General features: G+C 48.6%; 1 protein-coding gene across 2 annotated transcripts in view; it reads right to left on the bottom strand.

The window, feature by feature from the left end:
- Positions 1-1,125: 1,125 nt before the first annotated feature.
- The window catches only part of tmem243 (transmembrane protein 243), a 28,495-nt gene continuing 11,270 nt past the window's right edge, over positions 1,126-18,350 (bottom strand). The window contains exons 3-5 of one of the 2 annotated variants that reach the window (XM_045712431.1): positions 9,480-9,530; positions 5,219-5,323; positions 1,126-1,543 (exon numbers count right to left, since the gene is read on the bottom strand). In XM_045712431.1, coding sequence (XP_045568387.1) covers positions 1,415-1,543; positions 5,219-5,323; positions 9,480-9,530 — 285 coding nt within the window. In that variant the 3' untranslated portion in view covers positions 1,126-1,414. 2 annotated transcript variants of the gene reach the window in all.

Here is an 18,350-nt window from a genome sequence, read left to right as displayed (position 1 = left end):
GGAAGTGTAGCTACTGATGGTCAGATCACTGGACAAGTTACTGGAAGTGTAGCTACTGATGGTCAGATCACTGGACAAGTTACTGGAAGTGTAGCTACTGTAATCTGATGGTCAGATCACTGGACAAGTTACTGGAAGTGTAGCTACTGTAATCTGATGGTCAGATCACTGGACAAGTTACTGGAAGTGTAGCTACTGATGGTCAGATCACTGGACAAGTTACTGGAAGTATAGCTACTGATGGTCAGATCACTGGACAAGTTACTGGAAGTGAGGCTACTGTAATCTGATGGTCAGATCACTGGACAAGTTACTGGAAGTGTAGCTACTGTAATCTGATGGTCAGATCACTGGACAAGTTACTGGAAGTGTAGCTACTGATGGTCAGATCACTGGACAAGTTACTGGAAGTGTAGCTACTGATGGTTAGATCACTGGACAAGTTACTGGAAGTGTAGCTACTGATGGTCAGATCACTGGACAAGTTACTGGAAGTGTAGCTACTGATGGTCAGATCACTGGACAAGTTACTGGAAGTGTAGCTACTGATGGTCAGATCACTGGACAAGTTACTGGAAGTGTAGCTACTGATGGTCAGATCACTGGACAAGTTACTGGAAGTGTAGCTACTGATGGTCAGATCACTGGACAAGTTACTGGAAGTGTAGCTACTGTAATCTGATGGTCAGATCACTGGACAAGTTACTGGAAGTGTAGCTACTGATGGTCAGATCACTGGACAAGTTACTGGAAGTGTAGCTACTGATGGTCAGATCACTGGACAAGTTACTGGAAGTGTAGCTACTGATGGTCAGGTTACTGGAAGTGTAGCTACTGATGGTTTTCCTGATCACCTCTGGAGGCAGGCAGACGCACAATTCTCATCTTTTAACCAATAACAGGGTGAGACATCAGAATTAGGCTGACTAAACGCAGCCGAAGTAAAATAAATAATCCGTCATAACTTGCACACAAGGAGGGATCAGGGAAACTCTGGTCACAACGAGTAGACAGTGGATAAGAGACATTTTAATACCATGTGTAGACGCTCTTTTCTGAAAATGTGGGCCAATCAGAATGTGGCCGAGAAGACGCCAGCTATCAACAGAGGTGCAGGACAACAACTCACAGGATATGATTATTTATTGCATAAAATACTAAATAAAAAAAAGCAACAAACAATCCTAAAGTGATTGCTGAGTAGTCAGATGATCTGTGCAGCGCCATTGATTGGTGGAGTAGAAACAGTCATTTGACTATGATTGGTGGACAGTCACTTGTCTGGAAACTGTCTGTCCTGTTGTGGAATCCGAACTGGTACTGGGCAGGTCCGTCCTCCTCCTGGTCCACCTGGTCCCACTAGTCCAGTCAGTGACCGTGTGTGGCAGTAAGGGTGAGTAAGGCATGTCCAGTCTCACGTCCCTCTGCCCACATCGTGGAAGTACAGGTTAGCACAGAGACACAGCAGCATGATGGAGGCCAGCATGTAGTAGATTAACTTCCTGAACTTGGGATCCAAGTCCCCCTGCCGGTACCAGACAATCTACAGGAGGAAGACCGAGAGATTCAGCTTAACCCCCTGCAGGTACCCCACCCCACATCCCCCTGCTGGTACCCAATCCCACCCCAAGTCCCCCTGCCGGTACCCCACCCCACGTCCCCCTGCCGGTACCCACCCCCACGTCCCCCTGCCGGTACCCAACCCCACGTCCCCCTGCCGGTACCCACCCCCACCCCCACCCCACGTCCCCCTGCCGGTACCCAACCCCCACGTCCCCCTGCCGGTACCCAACCCCCACGTCCCCCTGCCGGTACCCAACCCCCACGTCCCCTGCCGGTACCCACCCCCACCCCAAGTCCCCCTGCCGGTACCCACCCCCACGTCCCCCTGCCGGTACCCACCCCCACGTCCCCCTGCCGGTACCCACGTCCCCCTGCCGGTACCCACCCCCACGTCCCCCTGCCGGTACCCCACGTCACCCTGCCGGTACCCACCCCCACGTCCCCCTGCAGGTACCCCACGTCCCCCTGCCGGTACCCACCCCCACATCCCCCTGCAGGTACCCCACGTCCCCCCTGCCGGTACCCAGCCCCAAGTCCCCCTGCCGGTACCCACCCCCACGTCCCCCTGCCGGTACCCAGCCCCACGTCCCCCTGCCGGTACCCAGCCCCACGTCCCCCTGCCGGTACCCAACCCCCACGTCCCCCTGCAGGTACCCAACCCCCACGTCCCCCTGCAGGTACCCAACCCCACGTCCCCTGCCGGTACCCACCCCCACGTCCCCCTGCCGGTACCCACCCCCACGTCCCCCTGCCGGTACCCACCCCACGTCCCCCTGCCGGTACCCACCCCCACGTCCCCCTGCCGGTACCCAACCCCAAGTCCCCCTGCCGGTACCCAGCCCCAAGTCCCCCTGCCGGTACCCAGCCCCAAGTCCCCCTGCCGGTACCCAGCCCCAAGTCCCCTGGCGGTACCCAGCCCCAAGTCCCCCTGGCGGTACCCAGCCCCAAGTCCCCTGGCGGTACCCACCCCCAAGTCCCCCTGGCGGTACCCACCCCCAAGTCCCCCTGGCGGTACCCACCCCCAAGTCCCCCTGGCGGTACCCACCCCCACGTCCCCCTGCCGGTACCAAACCCCACGTCCCCCTGCCGGTACCCACCCCCACGTCCCCCTGCAGGTACCCCACGTCCCCCTGCCGGTACCCACCCCCACATCCCCCTGCAGGTACCCCACGTCCCCCTGCCGGTACCCAGCCCCAAGTCCCCCTGCCGGTACCCACCCCCCACGTCCCCCTGCCGGTACCCAGCCCCACGTCCCCCTGCCGGTACCCAGCCCCACGTCCCCCTGCCGGTACCCAACCCCCACGTCCCCTGCAGGTACCCAACCCCACGTCCCCTGCCGGTACCCAACCCCACGTCCCCCTGCCGGTACCCACCCCCACGTCCCCCTGCCGGTACCCACCCCCACGTCCCCCTGCCGGTACCCACCCCCACGTCCCCTGCTGGTACCCACCCCCACGTCCCCCTGCCGGTACCCACCCCCACGTCCCCCTGCCGGTACCCAGCCCCAAGTCCCCCTGCCGGTACCCAGCCCCAAGTCCCCCTGCCGGTACCCAGCCCCAAGTCCCCCTGCCGGTACCCAGCCCCAAGTCCCCCTGCCGGTACCCAGCCCCAAGTCCCCCTGCCGGTACCCAGCCCCAAGTCCCCCTGCCGGTACCCAGCCCCAAGTCCCCCTGCCGGTACCCAGCCCCAAGTCCCCCTGGCGGTACCCAGCCCCAAGTCCCCTGGCGGTACCCAGCCCCAAGTCCCCCTGGCGGTACCCACCCCAAGTCCCCCTGGCGGTACCCACCCCCAAGTCCCCCTGGCGGTACCCACCCCCAAGTCCCCCTGCCGGTACCAAACCCCACGTCCCCCTGCCGGTACCAAACCCCACGTCCCCCCTGCCGGTACCAAACCCCACGTCCCCCTGCCGGTACCCACCCCCCACGTCCCCCTGCCGGTACCCACCCCCACGTCCCCCTGGCGGTACCCACCCCCACGTCCCCTGGCGGTACCCAGCCCCAAGTCCCCTGGCGGTACCCAGCCCCAAGTCCCCCTGCCGGTACCCCACGTCCCCCTGCCGGTACCCACCCCCACGTCCCCCTGGCGGTACCCAGCCCCACGTCCCCTGGCGGTACCCAGCCCCACGTCCCCCTGGCGGTACCCAGCCCCAAGTCCCCCTGCCGGTACCCAGCCCCAAGTCCCCCTGCCGGTACCCAGCCCCAAGTCCCCCTGCCGGTACCCAGCCCCAAGTCCCCCTGCCGGTACCCAGCCCCAAGTCCCCCTGCCGGTACCCAGCCCCAAGTCCCCCTGCCGGTACCCAGCCCCAAGTCCCCTGGCGGTACCCAGCCCCAAGTCCCCCTGGCGGTACCCAGCCCCAAGTCCCCTGGCGGTACCCACCCCCAAGTCCCCTGGCGGTACCCACCCCCAAGTCCCCCTGGCGGTACCCACCCCCAAGTCCCCCTGCCGGTACCAAACCCCACGTCCCCTGCCGGTACCAAACCCCACGTCCCCCTGCCGGTACCAAACCCCACGTCCCCCTGCCGGTACCCACCCCCACGTCCCCCTGCCGGTACCCACCCCCACGTCCCCTGGCGGTACCCACCCCACGTCCCCCTGGCGGTACCCAGCCCCAAGTCCCCTGGCGGTACCCAGCCCCAAGTCCCCCTGCCGGTACCCCACGTCCCCCTGCCGGTACCCACCCCCACGTCCCCCTGGCGGTACCCAGCCCCACGTCCCCTGGCGGTACCCAGCCCCACGTCCCCCTGGCGGTACCCAGCCCCACGTCCCCCTGGCGGTACCCAGCCCCACGTCCCCCTGGCGGTACCCAGCCCCACGTCCCCCTGGCGGTACCCAGCCCCAAGTCCCCCTGCCGGTACCCAGCCCCAAGTCCCCCTGCCGGTACCCAGCCCCAAGTCCCCCTGCCGGTACCCAGCCCCAAGTCCCCCTGCCGGTACCCAGCCCCAAGTCCCCCTGGCGGTACCCACCCCCAAGTCCCCCTGGCGGTACCCACCCCCAAGTCCCCCTGGCGGTACCCACCCCCAAGTCCCCCTGCCGGTACCCAACCCCACGTCCCCCTGCCGGTACCAAACCCCACGTCCCCCTGCCGGTACCCACCCCCACGTCCCCCTGCCGGTACCCACCCCCACGTCCCCCTGCCGGTACCCAGCCCCAAGTCCCCCTGCCGGTACCCCACGTCCCCCTGCCGGTACCCCACGTCCCCCTGCCGGTACCCAGCCCCACGTCCCCCTGCCGGTACCCACCCCCACGTCCCCCTGGCGGTACCCAGCCCCAAGTCCCCCTGCCGGTACCCCACGTCCCCCTGCCGGTACCCCACGTCCCCCTGCCGGTACCCAGCCCCACGTCCCCTGCCGGTACCCACCCCCACGTCCCCTGGCGGTACCCAGCCCCAAGTCCCCCTGCCGGTACCCCACGTCCCCCCTGCCGGTACCCCACGTCCCCCTGCCGGTACCCAGCCCCACGTCCCCCTGCCGGTACCCACCCCCACGTCCCCCTGGCGGTACCCAGCCCCAAGTCCCCCTGCCGGTACCCCACGTCCCCCTGCCGGTACCCCACGTCCCCCTGCCGGTACCCAGCCCCACGTCCCCCTGCCGGTACCCCACGTCCCCCTGGCGGTACCCAGCCCCACGTCCCCCTGGCGGTAGCAGTGTGTACTCACCAGCACCATGGCCGAGCCGCAGGTCAGCAGGATACAGAAAGCCAAGAAGATGTTGAGTGGCCAGGGAGGCAACGAGGGGAACACGAATGAACTGATCACCGTTACCTAGGGAACACAATCACCACCTAACTGATCACAGATCCCCCACAATGCTCTAACCACTAGACTACCTGCCCCCCCCCTCTAACCACTAGACTACCTGCCCCCCCCCCCTAACCACTAGACTACCTGCCCCCCCCCTCTAACCACTAGACTACCTGCCCCCCCCCTCTCTAACCACTAGACTACCTGCCCCCCCCTCTAACCACTAGACTACCTGCCCCCCCCTCTAACCACTAGACTACCTGCCCCCCCCCTCTAACCACTAGACTACCTGCCCCCCCTAACCACTAGACTACCTGCCCCCCCTCTAACCACTAGACTACCTGCCTCCCCCCCTCTAACCACTAGACTACCTGCCCTCCCCCACTAACCACTAGACTACCTGCCCCCCCCTAACCACTAGACTACCTGCCCCCCCTAACCACTAGACTACCTGCCCCCCCCTAACCACTAGACTACCTGCCCCCCCAACCACTAGACTACCTGCCCCCCTAACCACTAGACTACCTGCCCCCCCCTCTAACCACTAGACTCCCTGCTCCCCCTCTAACCACTAGACTACCTGCCCCCCCTCTAACCACTAGACTACCTGCCCCCCCCCTCTAACCACTAGACTACCTGCCCCCCCCTCTAACCACTAGACTACCTGCCCCCCCTAACCACTAGACTACCTGCCCTCCCCCTCTAACCACTAGACTACCTGCCCCCCCCTCTAACCACTAGACTACCTGCCCCCCCTCTAACCACTAGACTACCTGCCCCCCCTCTAACCACTAGACTACCTGCCCCCCCCTCTAACCACTAGACTACCTGCCCCCCCCTCTAACCACTAGACTACCTGCCCTCCCCCCTCTAACCACTAGACTACCTGCCCCCACCCCCTCTAACCACTAGACTACCTGCCCCCCCCTCTAACCACTAGACTACCTGCCCCCCCCTCTAACCACTAGACTACCTGCCCCCCCTCTAACCACTAGACTACCTGCCCCCCCCAACCACTAGACTACCTGCCCCCCTCTAACCACTAGACTACCTGCCCCCCCTCTAACCACTAGACTACCTGCCCCCCCCCCTCTAACCACTAGACTACCTGCCCCCCCCTCTAACCACTAGACTACCTGCCCCCCCCTCTAACCACTAGACTACCTGCCCCCCCCTAACCACTAGACTACCTGCCCCCCCCAACCACTAGACTACCTGCCCCCCCTCTAACCACTAGACTACCTGCCCCCACCCCCAACCACTAGACTACCTGCCCCCCCTCTAACCACTAGACTACCTGCCCCCCCTAACCACTAGACTACCTGCCCCCCCCTCTAACCACTAGACTACCTGCCCCCCCCAACCACTAGACTACCTGCCCCCCCTCTAACCACTAGACTACCTGCCCCCCCCCTCTAACCACTAGACTACCTGCCCCCCCTCTAACCACTAGACTACCTGCCCCCCCTCTAACCACTAGACTACCTGCCCCCCCCTCTAACCACTAGACTACCTGCCCCCCTCAACCACTAGACTACCTGCCCCCCCCTCTAACCACTAGACTACCTGCCCCCACCCCTAACCACTAGACTACCTGCCCCCCCCTCTAACCACTAGACTACCTGCCCCCCCTAACCACTAGACTACCTGCCCCCCCTCTAACCACTAGACTACCTGCCCCCCCCTCTAACCACTAGACTACCTGCCCCCCCTAACCACTAGACTACCTGCCCCCCCGCTCTAACCACTAGACTACCTGCCCCCCCCCGCTCTAACCACTAGACTACCTGCCCCCCCCGCTCTAACCACTAGACTACCTGCCCCCCCCTCTAACCACTAGACTACCTGCCCCCCCCTCTAACCACTAGACTACCTGCCCCCCCCCCTCTAACCACTAGACTACCTACCCCCCCTCTAACCACTAGACTACCTGCCCCCCCCCTCTAACCACTAGACTACCTGCCCCCCCTCTAACCACTAGACTACCTACCCCCCCTCTAACCACTAGACTACCTGCCCCCCCCTCTAACCACTAGACTACCTGCCCCCCCTCTAACCACTAGACTACCTGCCCCCCCTCTAACCACTAGACTACCTGCCCCCCCCCTCTAACCACTAGACTACCTGCCCCCCCTCTAACCACTAGACTACCTGCCCCCCCTCTAACCACTAGACTACCTGCCCCCCCCCAACCACTAGACTACCTGCTCCCCCTCTAACCACTAGACTACCTGCCCCCCCAAACCACTAGACTACCTGCCCCCCCCTCTAACCACTAGACTACCTGCCCCCCCTCTAACCACTAGACTACCTGCCCCCCCTCTAACCACTAGACTACCTGCCCCCCCCAACCACTAGACTACCTGCTCCCCCCTCTAACCACTAGACTACCTGCCCCCCCCCAACCACTAGACTACCTGCCCCCCCCTAACCACTAGACTACCTGCCCCCCCTCTAACCACTAGACTACCTGCCCCCGCCTCTAACCACTAGACTACCTGCCCCCCCTAACCACTAGACTACCTGCCCCCCCTCTAACCACTAGACTACCTGCCCCCCCTCTAACCACTAGACTACCTGCCCCCCCTCTAACCACTAGACTACCTGCCCCCCCTCTAACCACTAGACTACCTGCCCCCCCCTCTAACCACTAGACTACCTGCCCCCCCCCTCTAACCACTAGACTACCTGCCCCCCCCAACCACTAGACTACCTGCCCCCCCCAACCACTAGACTACCTGCCCCCCCTCTAACCACTAGACTACCTGCCCCCCCTCTAACCACTAGACTACCTGCCCCCCCCCTCTAACCACTAGACTACCTGCCCCCCCCTCTAACCACTAGACTACCTGCCCCCCCCCTCTAACCACTAGACTACCTGCCCCCCCTAACCACTAGACTACCTGCCCCCCTCCTAACCACTAGACTACCTGCCCCCCCTCTAACCACTAGACTACCTGCCCCCCCCTCTAACCACTAGACTACCTGCCCCCCCCTCTAACCACTAGACTACCTGCCCCCCTAACCACTAGACTACCTGCCCCCCCCCCAACCACTAGACTACCTGCCCCCCCCCCCTAACCACTAGACTACCTGCCCCCCCTCTAACCACTAGACTACCTGCCCCCCCTCTAACCACTAGACTACCTGCCCCCCCCTCTAACCACTAGACTACCTGCCCCCCCCCTAACCACTAGACTACCTGCCCCCCCCCTAACCACTAGACTACCTGCTCCCCCCTCTAACCACTAGACTACCTGCCCCCCCTCTAACCACTAGACTACCTGCCCCCCTCAACCACTAGACTACCTCCCCCTCTAACCACTAGACTACCTGCCCCCCCCTCTAACCACTAGACTACCTGCTCCCCCCCTCTAACCACTAGACTACCTGCCCCCCCTCTAACCACTAGACTACCTGCCCCCCCCTAACCACTAGACTACCTGCCCCCCCTCGAACCACTAGACTACCTGCCCCCCCCCTCTAACCACTAGACTACCTGCCCCCCCCCTCTAACCACTAGACTACCTGCCCCCCCTCTAACCACTAGACTACCTGCCCCCCTCTAACCACTAGACTACCTGCCCCCCCCCTCTAACCACTAGACTACCTGCCCCCCCCCTCTAGCCACTAGACTACCTGCCCCCCTCTAACCACTAGACTACTTGCCCCCCCTCTAACCACTAGACTACCTGCCCCCCCCAACCACTAGACTACCTGCCCCCCCAACCACTGGACTGCCTGCCCCCCCTCTAACCACTGGACTGCCTGCCCCCCCTCTAACCACTAGACTACCTGCCCCCCCAACCACTAGACTGCCTGCCCCCCCTCTAACCACTAGACTACCTGCCCCCCTCTAACCACTAGACTACCTGCCCCCCTCTAACCACTAGACTGCCTGCCCCCCCTCTAACCAGTCCAGGGGTCTAGTGGTTAGAGGGGGGGCAGGCAGCCTAGTGGTTAGAGGGGGGCAGGTAGGAAACAGTCCAGGGGTCTAGTGGTTAGGGGGGCAGGTAGTCTAGTGGTTAGAGGGGGGGCAGGTAGTCTAGTGGTTAGAGGGGGTGGGGGCAGGTAGTCTAGTGGTTAGGGGGGCAGGTAGTCTAGTGGTTAGGGGGGGCAGGTAGTCTAGTGGTTAGGGGGGGCAGGTAGCCTAGTGGTTAGGGGGGCAGGTACTTACGACAACCAGCAGGGATGTCAGTCCTCCAAACGCCAGGTTGATGGCTCTGTCCTGCGAGGACAAGAGGACATTACATGAGACAAGCCAATAACACAGATGCTGTGGGGGTCAAGACTGCTGGACAGTACGGGCCGGAGGTTCCCAGTACGGGCCGGAGGTTCCCAGTACGGGCCGGAGGTTCCCAGTACGGGCCGGAGGTTCCCAGTACGGGCCGGAGATTCCCAGTATGGGCCCAGATGGGGCGGTGGGGGTCAAGGCAGCCGGTCTCACGGTAACTGACCGGTAATCAACCCGTTTAGCATCTCCAGGCCTCCACACATACAAGCAGCTGATTGGAGCATCTACATTTAGAAAAGTCTAGAATATATTTAATAAACATTATTGGTTTTGGGTTAAAAGAAACATGATGAAGAAAAATGTATTTAGATACTAGATACTGTATTATCTGGTTATGATATAGACTGGTTCATTTATCAGACTAGATACTGTATGTTATCTGGTTATGATATAGACTGTAGACTGGTTCATTTATCAGACTAGATACTGTATGTTATCTGGTTATGATATAGACTGTAGACTGGTTCATTTATCAGACTAGATACTGTATGTTATCTGGCTATGATATAGACTGGTTCATTTATCAGACTAGATACTGTATTATCTGGTTATGATATAGACTGTAGACTGGTTCATTTATCAGACTAGATACTGTATTATCTGGTTATGATATAGACTGTAGACTGGTTCATTTATCAGACTAGATACTGTATTATCTGGTTATGATATAGACTGTAGACTGGTTCATTTATCAGACTAGATACTGTATTATCTGGTTATGATATAGACTGGTTCATTTATCAGACTAGATACTGTATGTTATCTGGTTATGATATAGACTGTAGACTGGTTCATTTATCAGACTAGATACTGTATTATCTGGTTATGATATAGACTGGTTCATTTATCAGACTAGATACTGTATGTTATCTGGTTATGATATAGACTGGTTCATTTATCAGACTAGATACTGTATGTTATCTGGCTATGATATAGACTGTAGACTGGTTCATTTATCAGACTAGATACTGTATGTTATCTGGTTATGATATAGACTGGTTCATTTATCAGACTAGATACTGTATGTTATCTGGCTATGATATAGACTGGTTCATTTATCAGACTAGATACTGTATGTTATCTGGTTATGATATAGACTGTAGACTAGTTCGTTTATCAGACTAGATACTGTATGTTATCTGGTTATGATATAGACTGTAGACTGGTTCATTTATCAGACTAGATACTGTATGTTATCTGGTTATGATATAGACTGGTTCATTTATCAGACTAGATACTGTATTATCTGGTTATGATATAGACTGGTTCATTTATCAGACTAGATACTGTATTATCTGGTTATGATATAGACTGTGGTTCATTTATCAGACTAGATACTGTATTATCTGGTTATGATATAGACTGGTTCATTTATCAGACTAGATACTGTATTATCTGGTTATGATATAGACTGGTTCATTTATCAGACTAGATACTGTATGTTATCTGGTTATGATATAGACTGGTTCATTTATCAGACTAGATACTGTATTATCTGGTTATGATTTAGACTGGTTCATTTATCAGACTAGATACTGTATGTTATCTGGTTATGATATAGACTGGTTCATTTATCAGACTAGATACTGTATTATCTGGTTATGATATAGACTGGTTCATTTATCAGACTAGATACTGTATTATCTGGTTATGATATAGACTGTAGACTGGTTCATTTATCAGACTAGATACTGTATTATCTGGTTATGATATAGACTGGTTCATTTATCAGACTAGATACTGTATGTTATCTGGTTATGATATAGACTGTAGACTGGTTCATTTATCAGACTAGATACTGTATGTTATCTGGTTATGATATAGACTGTAGACTGGTTCATTTATCAGACTAGATACTGTATTATCTGGTTATGATATAGACTGTAGACTGGTTCATTTATCAGACTAGATACTGTATTATCTGGTTATGATATAGACTGGTTCATTTATCAGACTAGATACTGTATTATCTGGTTATGATATAGACTGGTTCATTTATCAGACTAGATACTGTATTATCTGGTTATGATATAGACTGTAGACTGGTTCATTTATCAGACTAGATACTGTATTATCTGGTTATGATATAGACTGTAGACTGGTTCATTTATCAGACTAGATACTGTATTATCTGGTTATGATATAGACTGTAGACTGGTTCATTTATCAGACTAGATACTGTATGTTATCTGGTTATGATATAGACTGTAGACTGGTTCATTTATCAGACTAGATACTGTATTATCTGGTTATGATATAGACTGTAGACTGGTTCATTTATCAGACTAGATACTGTATTATCTGGTTATGATATAGACTGGTTCATTTATCAGACTAGATACTGTATTATCTGGTTATGATATAGACTGGTTCATTTATCAGACTAGATACTGTATTATCTGGTTATGATATAGACTGTAGACTGGTTCATTTATCAGACTAGATACTGTATTATCTGGTTATGATATAGACTGTAGACTGGTTCATTTATCAGACTAGATACTGTATTATCTGGTTATGATATAGACTGGTTCATTTATCAGACTAGATACTGTATTATCTGGTTATGATATAGACTGGTTCATTTATCAGACTAGATACTGTATTATCTGGTTATGATATAGACTGTAGACTGGTTCATTTATCAGACTAGATACTGTATTATCTGGTTATGATATAGACTGTAGACTGGTTCATTTATCAGACTAGATACTGTATGTTATCTGGTTATGATATAGACTGGTTCATTTATCAGACTAGATACTGTATTATCTGGTTATGATATAGACTGTAGACTGGTTCATTTATCAGACTAGATACTGTATTATCTGGTTATGATATAGACTGTAGACTGGTTAATTTATCAGACTAGATACTGTATGTTATCTGGTTATGATATAGACTGTAGACTGGTTCATGTATCAGACTAGATACTGTATTATCTGGTTATGATATAGACTGTAGACTGGTTCGTTTATCAGACTCCCTTTAAGAATGTGCTCCTAATCTCAGCTCGTTACCTGTATAAAAGACCCCTGGGAGCCAGAAATCTTTCTGATTGAGAGGGGGGGGGGTCAAATACTTATTTCCCTCATTAAAATGCAAATCAATTTATAACATTTTTGACATGTTTTTCTGGATTTTTGTTGTTGTTATTCTGTCTCTCACTGTTCAAATAAACATTATAGACTGATCCTTTCTTTATCAGTGGACAAACGCACAAAATCAGCAGGGATCAAATCCTTTTTCCCTCCTCACTGTACAGGCCTCTGGGTCTCTGAATGAATCAACACCGTAGAAAGTACCGTCCATGACATCGTGTTTGGGCCATTAGGGTTATATACTGTTATTGATTAGAGAGACATTAGGGTTATATACTGTTATTGATCAGTGGTTAGAGAGACATTAGGGTTATATACTGTTATTGATTAGAGAGACATTAGGGTTATATACTGTTATTGATTAGTGGGACATTAGGGTTATATACTATTATTGATTAGAGAGACATTAGGGTTATATACTGTTATTGATCAGAGAGACATTAGGGTTATATACTGTTATTGATCAGAGAGACATTAGGGTTATATACTGTTATTGATTAGAGGGACATTAGGGTTATATACTGTTATTGATTAGAGAGACATTAGGGTTATATACTGTTATTGATTAGAGAGACATTAGGGTTATATACTGTTATTGATCAGTGGTTAGAGGGACATTAGGGTTATATACTGTTATTGATCAGTGGTTAGAGGGACATTAGGGTTATATACTGTTATTGATTAGAGAGACATTAGGGTTATATACTGTTATTGATTAGAGGGACATTAGGGTTATATACTGTTATTGATTAGAGGGACATTAGGGTTATATACTGTTATTGATTAGAGGGACATTAGGGTTATATACTGTTATTGATCAGAGAGACATTAGGGTTATATACTGTTATTGATTAGAGGTTAGAGGGACATTAGGGTTATATACTGTTATTGATTAGAGGGACATTAGGGTTATATACTGTTATTGATTAGAGAGACATTAGGGTTATATACTGTTATTGATCAGAGAGACATTAGGGTTATATACTGTTATTGATTAGAGAGACATTAGGGTTATATACTGTTATTGATTAGTGGGACATTAGGGTTATATACTATTATTGATTAGAGAGACATTAGGGTTATATACTGTTATTGATCAGAGAGACATTAGGGTTATATACTGTTATTGATTAGAGGGACATTAGGGTTATATACTGTTATTGATCAGAGGGACATTAGGGTTATATACTGTTATTGATCAGTGGTTAGAGGGACATTAGGGTTATATACTGTTATTGATTAGAGAGACATTAGGGTTATATACTGTTATTGATCAGAGAGACATTAGGGTTATATACTGTTATTGATCAGAGAGACATTAGGGTTATATACTGTTATTGATTAGAGGGACATTAGGGTTATATACTGTTATTGATTAGAGAGACATTAGGGTTATATACTGTTATTGATCAGTGGTTAGAGGGACATTAGGGTTATATACTGTTATTGATCAGTGGTTAGAGGGACATTAGGGTTATATACTGTTATTGATTAGAGAGACAGGGTTATATACTGTTATTGATTAGAGGGACATTAGGGTTATATACTGTTATTGATTAGAGGGACATTAGGGTTATATACTGTTATTGATCAGAGAGACATTAGGGTTATATACTGTTATTGATTAGAGGTTAGAGGGACATTAGGGTTATATACTGTTATTGATTAGAGGGACATTAGGGTTATATACTGTTATTGATTAGAGAGACATTAGGGTTATATACTGTTATTGATTAGAGAGACATTAGGGTTATATACTGTTATTGATTAGAGGGACATTAGGGTTATATACTGTTATTGATTAGAGAGACATTAGGGTTATATACTGTTATTGATTAGAGAGACATTAGGGTTATATACTGTTATTGATTAGAGAGACATTAGGGTTATATACTGTTATTGATTAGAGGGACATTAGGGTTATATACTGTTATTGATCAGAGAGACATTAGGGTTATATACTGTTATTGATTAGAGGTTAGAGGGACATTAGGGTTATATACTGTTATTGATTAGAGGGACATTAGGGTTATATACTGTTATTGATTAGAGGGACATTAGGGTTATATACTGTTATTGATCAGTGGGACATTAGGGTTATATACTGTTATTGATTAGAGAGACATTAGGGTTATATACTGTTATTGATCAGAGAGACATTAGGGTTATATACTGTTATTGATTAGAGAGACATTAGGGTTATATACTGTTATTGATTAGAGAGACATTAGGGTTATATACTGTTATTGATTAGAGAGACATTAGGGTTATATACTGTTATTGATCAGAGAGACATTAGGGTTATATACTGTTATTGATTAGAGAGACATTAGGGTTATATACTGTTATTGATTAGAGAGACATTAGGGTTATATACTGTTATTGGTTAGAGGGACATTAGGGTTATATACTGTTATTGATCAGTGGGACATTAGGGTTATATACTGTTATTGATCAGAGAGACATTAGGGTTATATACTGTTATTGATTAGTGGGACATTAGGGTTATATACTGTTATTGATTAGAGAGACATTAGGGTTATATACTGTTATTGATTAGTGGGACATTAGGGTTATATACTGTTATTGATTAGAGAGACATTAGGGTTATATACTGTTATTGATTAGAGAGACATTAGGGTTATATACTGTTATTGATCAGAGGTTAGAGAGACATTAGGGTTATATACTGTTATTGATCAGAGAGACATTAGGGTTATATACTGTTATTGATTAGAGGGACATTAGGGTTATATACTGTTATTGATTAGTGGGACATTAGGGTTATATACTGTTATTGATTAGAGGGACATTAGGGTTATATACTGTTATTGATTAGAGGTTAGAGAGACATTAGGGTTATATACTATTATTGATCAGAGAGACATTAGGGTTATATACTGTTATTGATTAGAGGGACATTAGGGTTATATACTGTTATTGATTAGAGGGACATTAGGGTTATATACTGTTATTGATTAGAGGGACATTAGGGTTATATACTGTTATTGATTAGAGAGACATTAGGGTTATATACTGTTATTGATCAGAGACACATTAGGGTTATATACTGTTATTGGTTAGAGGGACATTAGGGTTATATACTGTTATTGATTAGAGAGACATTAGGGTTATACACTGTTATTGATTAGAGGTTAGAGAGACATTAGGGTTATATACTGTTATTGATTAGAGGTTAGAGAGACATTAGGGTTATATACTGTTATTGATTAGAGGTTAGAGGGACATTAGGGTTATATACTGTTATTGATCAGAGAGACATTAGGGTTATATACTGTTATTGATCAGAGAGACATTAGGGTTATATACTGTTATTGATTAGAGGTTAGAGAGACATTAGGGTTATATACTGTTATTGATCAGTGGGACATTAGGGTTATATACTGTTATTGATCAGAGAGACATTAGGGTTATATACTGTTATTGATTAGAGAGACATTAGGGTTATATACTGTTATTGATCAGAGAGACATTAGGGTTATATACTGTTATTGATTAGAGGGACATTAGGGTTATATACTGTTATTGATTAGAGAGACATTAGGGTTATATACTGTTATTGATTAGAGAGACATTAGGGTTATATACTGTTATTGATTAGAGGGACATTAGGGTTATATACTGTTATTGATTAGTGGTTAGAGAGACATTAGGGTTATATATTGTTATTGATTAGAGAGACATTAGGGTTATATACTGTTATTGATCAGAGAGACATTAGGGTTATATACTGTTATTGATTAGAGAGACATTAGGGTTATATACTGTTATTGATCAGTGGTTAGAGGGACATTAGGGTTATATACTGTTATTGATTAGAGAGACATTAGGGTTATATACTGTTATTGATCAGAGAGACATTAGGGTTATATACTGTTATTGATCAGAGAGACATTAGGGTTATATACTGTTATTGATTAGAGGGACATTAGGGTTATATACTGTTATTGATTAGAGAGACATTAGGGTTATATACTGTTATTGATTAGTGGTTAGAGAGACATTAGGGTTATATACTGTTATTGATCAGAGGGACATTAGGGTTATATACTGTTATTGATTAGAGGGACATTAGGGTTATATACTGTTATTGATTAGAGGGACATTAGGGTTATATACTGTTATTGATTAGAGGGACATTAGGGTTATATACTGTTATTGATTAGAGAGACATTAGGGTTATATACTGTTATTGATCAGAGAGACATTAGGGTTATATACTGTTATTGGTTAGAGGGACATTAGGGTTATATACTGTTATTGATTAGAGAGACATTAGGGTTATATACTGTTATTGATTAGAGGGACATTAGGGTTATATACTGTTATTGATTAGAGAGACATTAGGGTTATATACTGTTATTGATTAGAGAGACATTAGGGTTATATACTGTTATTGATCAGAGAGACATTAGGGTTATATACTGTTATTGATTAGAGGTTAGAGAGACATTAGGGTTATATACTGTTATTGATCAGTGGGACATTAGGGTTATATACTGTTATTGATTAGAGAGACATTAGGGTTATATACTGTTATTGATCAGTGGTTAGAGGGACATTAGGGTTATATACTGTTATTGATCAGAGAGACATTAGGGTTATATACTGTTATTGATTAGAGAGACATTAGGGTTATATACTGTTATTGATTAGAGAGACATTAGGGTTATATACTGTTATTGATCAGAGAGACATTAGGGTTATATACTGTTATTGATCAGAGAGACATTAGGGTTATATACTGTTATTGATCAGTGGTTAGAGACATTAGGGTTATATACTGTTATTGATTAGAGGGACATTAGGGTTATATACTGTTATTGATTAGAGAGACATTAGGGTTATATACTGTTATTGATTAGAGAGACATTAGGGTTATATACTGTTATTGATTAGAGAGACATTAGGGTTATATACTGTTATTGATTAGAGAGACATTAGGGTTATATACTGTTATTGATTAGAGAGACATTAGGGTTATATACTGTTATTGATTAGAGAGACATTAGGGTTATATACTGTTATTGATTAGAAAGACATTAGGGTTATATACTGTTATTGATCAGTGGTTAGAGAGACATTAGGGTTATATACTGTTATTGATTAGAGGTTAGAGAGACATTAGGGTTATATACTGTTATTGATTAGAGGTTAGAGAGACATTAGGGTTATATACTGTTATTGATCAGAGAGACATTAGGGTTATATACTGTTATTGATTAGAGAGACATTAGGGTTATATACTGTTATTGATCAGTGGTTAGAGAGACATTAGGGTTATATACTGTTATTGATTAGAGAGACATTAGGGTTATATACTGTTATTGATTAGAGAGACATTAGGGTTATATACTGTTATTGATTAGAGAGACATTAGGGTTATATACTGTTATTGATTAGAGAGACATTAGGGTTATATACTGTTATTGATTAGAGAGACATTAGGGTTATATACTGTTATTGATTAGAGAGACATTAGGGTTATATACTGTTATTGATTAGAGAGACATTAGGGTTATATACTGTTATTGATTAGAAAGACATTAGGGTTATATACTGTTATTGATCAGTGGTTAGAGAGACATTAGGGTTATATACTGTTATTGATTAGAGGTTAGAGAGACATTAG

Source organism: Salmo salar, unplaced genomic scaffold (genome assembly GCF_905237065.1).
Source record: "Salmo salar unplaced genomic scaffold, Ssal_v3.1, whole genome shotgun sequence".
Lineage (NCBI taxonomy): Eukaryota > Metazoa > Chordata > Actinopteri > Salmoniformes > Salmonidae > Salmo > Salmo salar.
Note: the sequence above shows the minus strand (reverse complement) of the source record. Positions and strands in the feature narration are given on the sequence as shown.